An 11,386-nucleotide genomic window follows, 5' to 3' on the forward strand; every position below is an offset into this window, starting at 1 on the left:
CTTAAAATATTTTATGTTCTATACTCTAAATATTTAGAAGAAAACATTCTACAATTCCTAACTATCTTTTAAACACAAAGTTTAAAACAAATTTTATTTAATGATTCATATTGTGCTATAAAACAAATGTGCTCTTCTAAAGTAAGGATATTAGGAACAGATTTACTCATCTAAATTGTTATCAGTTTAAAACTATAAGGAAGATTTGAGGCAATTTAGAAATAAAGATGAACACACAGTCCTGACATACTAACAAATATAAAAGATCATGTTAGTTTCACTATTACATGGCTGCTTGAAAATTACTAAGACATTTCAGAAAAATCAAACTGAGGAAAAGCTCATATACAACGTAGTCTAAAATATTAAAGTCATCTGGTGATCAATTAATTGGAGTTTTAAGGAAATGAGATAAGAGTCCTACAGTAACAAGAAAAAAACAGAAGAAATGGAAAACGATAGTAGCCTCTGAAAGTCTACTGCTTATCTGACTATTTTTCTGTACCCGTATGTTTGCCATAAGCACTTATGAAAGGGTAGACAGATAATATTCAAAAACACTTAAAGGACTGAGGCTAAGACACTAAATACCCGGGCAAAGCACCCACTACTCAAACAAAAGTGCTTCTTGACTTTCAGCTGTGTGTAAGTGTAGAGATCCTACACTCCCGAAGTTCAGGCTCATGACATGCTGGCCTTGCTTTTCTACCACACTCTACTTCTTAGGGAGACAGACCCATGAAAGAGTCAAGTGACATATTTTCCTGAAGAATATCTTCGAAATGTGATTTTTTACTTTATATTAGTTTGGATCTTTGACTGACAAAACATATCTCCAACTAGTTCAAGGTAGTTTCCATAATATAAAGCAAATATCCTGCACTGAAAACATTGAAAACTGCCCAGAGAGTAGAAGACAACATGTATTGATAGGTTTCTCAGGGCATACTGCAGAAGTGCCACATATAAAAACATAAGTGGTAAACAACCTAACTTAAAAGGAAATTGAAATTGATTTAAAACATCTAAGTATCCACAAATCAACACACTGTGATTTTCTTAAATGTCTCATGGAAAATTCTATTTTGAGGAAATCAATAACAGTTTTGAGCATTATTTCTTACTAAATGCTAAGAGCATTTTCAGATTAATAAATTTTGGACACACCTAATAGTTTCAGTTCTCAAGAGATAGAAGCAGGGACATCCCAAAGTTGAGATCGGCCTCAGCTACAAAGTAAGATCCTAGTCCCAAGGGCAAAGAAAAAAACAAAAAAGAACATGTAGTTTATGAGAGATTAGTAGGAACATTACTAGGGGGCTGGGCAGGCAGTTCAATGGTAAGGTACATGCCTCACAAGCATGGGGCAATGACCTCAAAAGCCATGCATGGTGGAGAGTTCTTGGATCTCAGGGTTACTGAGGTAGAGACAGGTGGATCCATGAGACTCATTGGCCAGAAAACCTTGCCTTTGTCTAATGGTGAGCTCCAGGCCAATGAAAGGTCCTGTCTCAGAGGAGGTGGACAGCAGTCCTGAAGGATGACACCTGCCATCCTCTACCATCCTCATCTCCATGTGACACACACCTGCACACAGATACATACACACACATGCATTACATAAACCCTGATAGCTCTTTTTAAAGTCAGGAATGTACATCGTGATTTAAAATGTTTTAAATTTGACATTTTTCCATAAAAATATTGAAAATAAAAAATAACCAAATTATAAAATTTTACTTGACACAAATGAAATAAATTAACCTATGAAAATATTTTTCCCATTTGCTGAATTTAATTGCAAGTCCAGATCTTGGTGTAGGTCATGTCTGAAGTATCCTGAATGAAGATGTTAGTTCTGTAACTTATTAGATTGTAGACTTGTTTCATTTTAGACTGAAGTTAATATAAACCATAAACTAAAGTTAAATGGTTTAAAATAATATACTTGTTAACAAAAATTGCTAATATTAAAATTTCTAAAATCACAAAATAAAATCTCAAACTATTTAAATGATTAAGCATTTTAACTATTTTAATTTTGCCAAATAGTCTATATTTTATGCTACCAGTTTACATGGCTGCCCTTGTGTTTTTAGGATTCCAAATGCCACAAGCTTTTATGGAAAGATGGAAACATAACAGAAGGTATAATAAAGATCATCTGATCACTTAAAGGCAGCAAAGAGGTCATATGTACTCTACCCTCCCCCATGGGTCCTAAGTCTCTCAGTTTAGCCTGGGGACTGGAGGACTGTGAGACCAGAGAGGAAAAGAAATGGCAAAACAGAGCAGAGAATGTAAAAGGCCTGGGCAGCAAAGGCTTTACATGACATTGTTCATCAAGATCCTTCTTTATTGATGAGGCTATGACCAAGAGATGAAAACCCATATCCTGTGGGAAAGAATGCAATGAGGATGATGATTCCAGTTTTGGAATTCCAGTCCAGTCCAATTTCTATCACCTATTTTTATCCACTGTCACATCACACTTCTGCACAGATACTAATTACTCAGCAGTTTACCAGAAAGTATATATAAACATATAAAAAGTTTTATATATAAAATTTTTTTGGAAAAAAAAATTCTACCTAACATCCTAAGTTATTAAACGGGCAAAGGTAGAGTGGCTTTGAAGTTGAAGTAGGAAGAGTAAAGCACTGTAGTCCTGTTAGTCCCAGAACTGCGTCTTAACGGCCCCTTTACCTTCACCTTTATCTACTCTAGTGGCTACAGCTCAACTCAACTTTAGGCCCCACCCACCCCACAAACACAAAGGCTGCTGTGTCATACAGGGCCACTGTTTTTGTGCTTACACTTTCAATAATTATGATCATTCCTCTCTGAAAATATTTTCCTTTTCACCTTCAAAATAACCGCAATCATCTATCTCTCCCCAACCAAACTATTTTTAAGCAATCATGGATTCAGTCTGAACAATATGACACTGCTACCAGAATACAGGTGAACTGGGACAGAATGAGAAAGAGAATACAAATGGATGAGTGGGAAGCTTACATTAACAAGATAAGAAGCTAAACACAAGATAACTACCATTCCTATGTTGAGATCCTGGCAGGACAACTTTGATAAATAAATACTCAGGATTTTTCTAAAACAACAGCTAATGACCGATTATTCAAGTTAGTGCTAGTCCCCCAGATTAGGATGTTATTTATAAAATGTGCTGTTATTAATCTGCCTATACAATCTTTAAAAAAATCAGTTCAAGCTGATAAATTACTTGAAGTGCCTTAGCTATAGATTATATAGCTCCACTCACTTAACTTACAAAATCTCAAAACAAAGGTCAAACTTGAGATCTATAAAAAAATCTCCTCATATAAAAGGACTGAGGTTTTTATGTCCTCACATAATAATCCTCATGACCTCGTACCAGTATACATTCAAATTCAGTCTGCAGAAAGATAGACAGCATTTTTAAATCACAAAGATCTTGAAGATATTTTAGAACAAAATTTAGAATAAAAATACTACACCACAAAAGTTTATTTTTATAAAGGTAAAAAAAAACCCTAAATTAAAACAGGAGTTATTCAGAGGCAGATCTCAAAACAAATGCACAGAGTTCATGACAAACATTTACTGGAAGATTTCTTAAACCATGAAATGTAAAGCTGGATGGTAAACACACATATGAGTTTGTATTTTAATTGCGGATAATTCTGAAAGGAAGACAGTACCTATTCAGTTTGACTGATGTTTAAAGTCAGGTGCTCTTAGATACATGATTAATTCATTGTAATCAAAACCAATTTTTTTATGATTTCAAAATATGAATACAAATCTTTTAAATTTGAAAATAAATGGATTAAGAATTTAAATTGAGATATTTAAAAAACTAAATTATTTTTAATAATCTTTGGCATATGCTAATATAATTGAAAAGCAAATGATCACTCGCATTCATAATGTAAACACTACACTCCTGGCCAGGACCCTGAGAAGCACACACTGTGCAGCCTACCTGGTCTATTCTGGATGTTCCGGCTGCAGTGCACCAACTATCTTGGAGTGAATCTGAGCCCCAAGCTGGCAACTGCAAACTAGATCTCACCTTCAATAGCATAGAAGTTTGCATCAGAAATGAGCAGTTCTCTTCCCCATCCCACCCAAGAAAAACCAAAAACCAAAACACAGAGATAGAAACGAAAAACAATCAAAGTTCTTTCTTTCTTAAATTTCTGTTTCATCTTTTAAAGGTTTTGATGAAAATTAAACTTCATTTACTACAGTCACAAAATATTAAACAGGCCTGGAAAAAAACCATCTCCATTAATGTTAGGCCACAGTTAGTGGGGAAAATTATACATACATACATATATATGTATATATTTATAGTCACTGAACCCAGTGAAGGCAATTTGAATTATATTCAACGGGCCTTAATATTACTGTGGCTCGATCTCAGTTGTATGAAGAACATTCTAATATGTAAACAGCTTACCACAGACAAACCTATGTACAACTAGTAACAGAATGCTTTAGCTTATATTCTCAGAAAGGCAAAAGTTGGTTGTCTATTAAGAAACAACTAACTTAGACATTTTTAAGGAATTGCCACTTAAAGGCTTCAAACTGTAATGGAAGAAACATTTTTTTTTAAATGTTTGGAAGCTTATTTCCATTCATTGCTTGTTTACAGAGAAATTCTTGTATCTCTGTTTTCTCTGTGTTTTACCCTTTAATAATTAAATGATATGCTTAAATTTTGTTTATCTTTAATTCTGTTAATCTTCCTATACTGCCATTGCTGCCTCCACCACCCCACTTCCTATTCGAAAGATAGGCATTAGGAATAAGGACATTTACATACCATTCTTACCTGTAAGGGTAAGAGTGTGTTACTATTGTTGTCTGTCCTGAACACATTATCTTCAATCCAAGACTTTGGAGTCAGTGATGGTGTAGAGCGAGTAAATTTCGGTGGTGCTATAACATTACCAGAAAATGGTTTCTTCAGTGGAGATATCTGATTCATAGTCCCTGGAATTCCCATGTTTCCACTTCTACGGTGATCTCTGCCATGCAGTGCTCCCCAGGACATGCTCGCGGTGCCCCAGCCACTGCTCTGATGGTTGCTCCAAGGAGATTGTTTCAGAAGAGGCTGAGGAAAACACAGCTATTTCAATGACAGGCCTTGGAGAGCTTAGCATTCAAATTCAAATTTTAGAACTAAGCTAAGAATTTAATAAGAAATAAAACAAAAAAATCATAAAAAATGAAACACAAAAGCCAACATTTCTCCTAAGCCAGAGTATTTCCTAAGGGTTTACAAGAAAAGTGTTCCTAGTTGAGATCCTATCTACTTAGTGTTCGGGAAGTTTTCACCCCTATCTACAATAAATAGTGATGTCTCATGACATTACTAAAACACTCTTCAAAGCTGAAGTGAACTTTGAAGAACCTGAAAGCAACCTATATTCTATGAATACTAGTTAAATTAGTATTAGTTAAATGGTCTTAATTATTTCAGCTATGAGAGCAAAATTTTTAGATCTTAGGCTTCCAAACAGCTTGGGCTCCTCTGAACAAACCAACAGAGGTAACATTCAGCAGGAACTGAATGAACATGCCTTTCAAGGACAGGTGGGTCCAGGAAGAAATTAATTTTCCTGAACTGTTACTTCAACGTTTATGGTATTTTATTCTTGTTTTCTTTCAATATTTCTTTAATTAAGTTAAATTATCCGTGAACTGTTAAAGCAATTATCTGATGCGGCCTATAGGTGGATCCACTGAGATATACAATAAACAACCACAGGCTTTGCTTATTCTTGATAATCTTAATGTAAGTCTCTTAAGTTCATTGACATTCAAAAGCAAAATATATTCCCATCTAGAACCTATGGCGAGAAAAGTCATCAAAAAATGGAAAATTCACAAGACATAACACCTTTTTTCAAAAAGAAAACTATGAATTGCTAGTATTTCTATTAATAAGCCAAAACTAACATTTTTTCTGCTAAGATTTAGGCAGTGAAAACATAAACCACGTCATTTCTAAAACTCAGTAAATATTGTAATCCTAAAATTAAATGTTTTTCTTTTACAAAAATTTAAAAACTTGACATCCAGTACCTATGGGTGTTACTGCAAGATTTGAAACGCTGAAAACCGTGAACATAGAAAGCCTCTGTCTCCTTCCACACAGCTGCAAAGCACAACCAAGGAGTCACAGCAGAGCTACCCCATGCAGTAGCCTTGTTTTGCCTACCAAATGACTCACAGTTCAAAGTTCTTTTCCAATGACCTAAAATTCCATGTGAAAGCCATGTGACCTCTTACACTCCGAGGTAAGACCCATTTCTTTTTGTTTATTGGCGCATATTGCAGTTAAAATATGAATCACGACACACATCCTGATAACGTTCTATTTTGACTTTGGAAATTTAAAATTGTGTATAAATTTCCGCGGCAAACTTCCAGTTAAAAAAATGAAGAGCCTGACACACTAAAGACAGTTACTCAAGATCATATAAGCCATGGGAAATGGAGTATTACTTCAAAAGTCGGTATTTTCCTTCCTTATAGGTCACATCCCCCCTTCTTGGGGAGAAAATAGTGATTCGACAAAACTGTTAACTTCTACTTGGGTTAATTTCGATTAACTGTTAGCTGATACTCTGGTTAATTTAAACAGCATTCACTTTTGAAAACTTTGGTCAACAGAAGTTTGAGAAGTAAGAACCGGTTAAAGTCAAATTTTGGTTCCATGACAATCCTCTATCTTGACATTGAACTTCGAATGATCTCCATAATAAATGCTAATTCCATTAAACAGCAACAAAACTCTCAACATCAACGAATTCAGTGGCCACCCAAAATCTGCCCTGGGTGGGGTCGGGGGGAGAGCAATAACAGAAAAAACCCTGAGTCTAGAGCACGGACTAGCGCGAAGAGCCTGCCTGGGTGTCATTTCCTAAAGCCACAAACCCCCATGATCCCGGTACACCAGCCCATGTGGAGACGTCTAGGAGGAAACACGTTAATCCTAGTTCCAAGGGTGCCTTGGTCTTCAAACCCACAAGAAGAAACAAATACTAAAAAGAGCAGACACCTAGGGCACCCCTAGCCCCGCGGCCGAGAGCCGCGCGCCGCCTGACAGTTCCTCCCTGCCGGTGACAGTCCCGGGGTGCGGCTGCAGGTGCCGCCTGGGCTTTCCCAGTGCTGCACCGAACAAACTCCAGAAGGGACCAGCCTCGGCTCCGGTCCGCTCCGGGCATGCCTGGGACGGAGTTGCCCCAGTCAACCTCTCTCCGTTTGCCCACCCGAGCTCACTGTCCTGGCCCCGGGTCCGCCGCCATGCCCCAGCGCTGGCCGCTCGAGGGGGCGGCGGGCTTCTGCCCCACCGCCTCCCGCCGGACCGTACCTGGTGGTGGTTGTACGAGTTCCTCTGCTGCAGGAAAGCGGCTGCGGCCGCCTGGTGCTGCTGCTGCAGCTGCGGGCTGACGGGCGACCTCCGGCTCTGCGGCTGCTGCGGCCCCGCCGGCGGCGGCTGCTGTTGAGGTAAATTCATGGCGGGCGGCGCGGGCACCGCGGGCGCCGAGAACGGGCCGCCAAAGCCACCACCGCCGCCGCCGCCGCCGGCCGGCACGCTGAGCCCCGCGCAGCCGTGCGGCGACACCGGCGAGAAACTCGGGAAGAAGGCCGGGTTGATGGACGACGGCAGCCCGGGGTAGAAGCCGTTCTCCGAGTCCGGGCTGGGCGGCGGCATGGCGCTCAGAGAGCCGCCCGCGCCGCCGCCGCCACCGCCGCCCGGGGTGGCGGCCGAGGAGCCCGGAGGCTGTGGCTGCGGCGGCTGCTGGGACGGCTGCGGCGGCTGCTGGGGTGGCTGCTGCTGGGACGCCGGCGGAGGCTGGGGCGGCGGCGGTGATGCGGTCTGCACCGACCAGGGGGTGCCGAAACCGGGCAGCGGTGGCGGAGACGCGGAGCCGCCTCCCCCTCCAGGGGGTCCCCCGCCCCCGCCGCTGCCGCCCGGGTGCGGCAGGTCCGGGCTCTGCAGGCTGCTGAAGGCGCTGGTGCCGAGCGCCGCGCCGGGCAGGAGGGTGCTGGGACTGTTGAGCAGTGGGTGGTTGGGCGACTCCATGGAGCCCGGCGCGGGGTTCACCGGCGGCGTCGAGGGGGGCAAGCCCGCATTGGGGGGCTCGGTGGCGCTGCCCTCGCCCGCGCCCGGGGTCTGGCGAGGGCTTCCCGCGCCTCCGTGGCGGCGCCGCGGGGCTGCGGGCGGCGAGGGTGGGAGCTGCGGGAGCGGGGGCAGCTCGGCCGGGCGCTGCCGCGGGGCGAAGTCCTGCGGAGGGAGGTGCTGCGTGTGCGGGAGGCTGAACGGCTGCGGGCGCTGGGCGAGGGGCGCCGACTGCAGGAGCGGTCCGGGCGGCGGCGGCGGCGTTGGCGGCGGCGAGCTGAAGCGACCGGGGCAGTGGAGCGGCGGCGGCGGTGGCTTCGCGTCCGGAGGGTGGGGACGGTGTGGCGGGCTCAACTCTTTCCTCTTCTGGCTGCTCAGCTGCTGCTGCTGCCGCTTACTGAAGTCCTGCGGGGAGGAGGTGCGGCAGCAGCAGCAGGAGGAGGCGGAGGAGGAGGAGGGGTGGTGCAGACTCGGTTTGAAGTCCTGGGAGGGGAGGAGGTGGGTCACACCCGCGTTCGTGCCGCCGCCGGGGTGGTGGCTGGGGAGCTGCTCCGCCGCCGCCGCCCCCGAGAGCGGCCTCACCGGCTGCTGGGTCAGCCCGAGCAGCAGCTCATCCTGCACGGCCTGCTGCTGATGCGCCACGAGCGGGGAGGAAGAGGAAGCTGCGGCCGGGCTGGCCGCGCCGCCGCCCGAGGGGATGGCGAAGGGGGAGGCGGCCTCCGAGAAGCCGGTGACAGGCAACGGCGGTGGCGACAGCGGGCCGAAGGGCGTGGCGGACGGCCCGGCGGCGAAGGGCCGGTACGAGCCGCCGCCGGGCGAGGACCGGGGGCTGCCGCTGCGCAGCAGGGCAGTGTGCAGCACCCCGAACCCGAAGTCCCGCATTTATCAGGCCGGCGGCCGCGGCAGGAGACGCACCCGGTCCCCTGCCCCGCCTAGGAAGACCCGGGAGCCGTGGCGGCGCGGCCGTGGTGGAAGGAGTGGGGGGGGGGTCAGTGGGAAAGGGACACTGTGACTGAGCCGGGGCACACCGACTTGGGCCCCGCCGCCCCTCACGGAGGCCACCGCCACCTCCCGGAACCGGCTCCGGCACCGCCGCTGCCTCGGCCGCCGCCGCCCTCGCCGCTTAAGAACCCCGGAACGTGCGTCAGCAGCCACCTCACAATCGCCCCGCCCACCCGCCGCGCGCCCCGTCACGCGGGAGCGCGCCGCCGCCGGCCTCGCCCCGCCCCTCATTAGCATGCGTCCCGAAGGCTGTCAGGCGGCGGGCGCGCGCAGCGCGTCTCTCGGGCCCGGAGCTTGCCAAGGGCGGAATGGAGAAGAGGCCGGTGGAGGTTGGAAGAGGCGGGCGCGCGCGAGCGTGCGCACGGAGGCGAGCACGCGCGGGCGTTGCGGACGGTTCCTGGGCAACCGCCCCTCCTGCCCCGGTTGCACGCGCCCCCCACCTCAGGTCCCGCCCTCTCCCAGCCTCTGGGGTCACGTGAGGGACCGCTTTCGCGGAGCTGCTCCTAGAGCTAGGGCGCTGGGCTGCAGGAATCTGCTGGGAAGGTCCCGCGCTCTGTGTTCTGGTGCACCCCCACGCGAGGTGTCACTGACTGTCACTGACCACTGCCGCCGCGGAAAGGCTTTTAATTTTTTCCAGGGAGTAAACCTCGAAGCACCAGCGCACTGTGTAGCAAACGTATTCACTGCAGAAAGGGGAACAAAGTCTGGCGCTGCCCTGGCTGTGCTTGGTTATTCGCACACGCCTGCGCTGAGTAGGTTCCCAGCCCTGCTGCAGCACGCCTTGGGTGCGTTGTCACTGTGATCCGGGTGTGCCGGACTCCTCCTCTACAAGTTCATTCTGGCGTCTCTCCCTCCTTCCCCCGGGAGACTCGAATCAGAACATTTCCGAAGCTTTATTAATTTCCAAGGGAGAAAGATTTCTCACATCAGGGGGGAAAGGAGGTTGTGACTCAGCAGCGGACTTGTTGAGGCTTGCAAAATTGAAAAGAGCTTTCCGTGCAGAGCTCCGAGTAGCGCTGAAGGGGACTTAATCCTGTGTAATTCCTTCCCACAGGAACCTTTCACATAGAGAAAAGCATACTTAACTGTAGTTCAGTAATAACGGATCCACACAACGAAATAAAATAAGAGTTGTATGTTCTTGGTTTTCAATTTTAAGTGTTCTTGATGTTTAGAAAGTGAAACTACTGAATGAATTCCAGAAACACGGTCTAACCTCAAGAGTATACAGAATGTTGCTTCAGAGGGGACTAATGCTATAGTTTACCATCCTCTTAGGGGTGCAGAGAAACGTAATTCTGAATCCTCATTCGCTGTCAGTTAAATTGGCTCCCTCATCTTGTCTTAAATGTATGTAAATCAAATAAGCAGATGACAAGCAACATTGCAGGAAGAAGATACTTTATTTATAATGTTTACGTGTGATATACTAATAAATTAACTTTTCTAAAAACATATTTTGTAGAATTCACAAATGCTTCTGAAATTAACCCGGTAAACAGAAAGTTATTCGAGGTTAATCTCAAGGCCCTATTTAACAACCAAGGCAAATATGAATCTGGAGAAGTACTTCCTTTGCATTACAATATGAAAAAACCGGCATACATTAGAATTAAAAGTATATTAATAAAATGTCAGTGAAGCTCGTGCCTTGTAATCCCAGCGTTTAGAAGAAGGGGGCAGGAGGATTGCTGAGGGGTCAAGGTAAGTCTCAGACAAGTCTGTCGACCCCCCCCCCCAGTCTATTTCTAACTCATCTGTTGAAAGATTTTAGATATTATTAATATATTTTACAGGGATAAAGTAGACAACTAAAGCCAAAGAAGTCTTAAAAGCAGATTTTTTTCCCCTAAAGTAAAACTGTATTTGTCTTCAAAGAAAACATCATGGATCCTCTAAGAGCAGAGAGAGTGCTTACTAATTCTGCACAGTGCCCTCAACACCAGGGTTCAAACACAAGGCTTCTCAGTGCTAAGTGTGGGCGAGGGGTGGGGGTGGTGTTTTAAAGGGCAAAAGTCCACGGAATGGGCAAGGACCATCACCTTTGTTATTATTCATGAGGTCAAATTTCATTTTCAGGACAACAAATTCTAAATCCTATAGGCCACGTCCTCCACTCATTGACACCTTGGAGAGTGTTGCAAAGGCCCCGTTTTTCATAGCAGGGAAAGTTCCCTTCTGACATCTAAGGCTTTCAAGTTGCTAAACTTCTCATGTGTAAAAATGTTCAGAGAGAAA

General features: G+C 45.7%; 1 protein-coding gene across 8 annotated transcripts in view; it reads right to left on the reverse strand.

Moving 5' to 3' along the window:
• Positions 1–9,218, reverse strand: part of Cpeb2 (cytoplasmic polyadenylation element binding protein 2) — a 49,961-nt gene extending 40,743 nt beyond the window's left edge. For 2 of the 8 annotated variants that reach the window (XM_085691936.2, XM_085691934.2), the window contains exons 1-3: positions 7,394–9,218; positions 4,838–5,128; positions 3,989–4,078 (exon numbers count right to left, since the gene is read on the reverse strand). In XM_085691936.2, coding sequence (XP_085548062.1) covers positions 3,989–4,078; positions 4,838–5,128; positions 7,394–9,028 — 2,016 coding nt within the window. In that variant the 5' untranslated portion in view covers positions 9,029–9,218. The remainder of the gene's footprint in view (positions 1–3,988; positions 4,079–4,837; positions 5,129–7,393) is intronic. The other 6 variants (XM_085691937.2, XM_048461675.3, XM_048461677.3 and 3 more) reach the window with 4 other exon arrangements.
• Positions 9,219–11,386: the final 2,168 nt, after the last annotated feature.

The sequence above is a fragment of the Myodes glareolus genome, chromosome 8 (genome assembly GCF_982192425.1).
Source record: "Myodes glareolus chromosome 8, mMyoGla1.1, whole genome shotgun sequence".
Classification (NCBI taxonomy): domain Eukaryota; kingdom Metazoa; phylum Chordata; class Mammalia; order Rodentia; family Cricetidae; genus Myodes; species Myodes glareolus.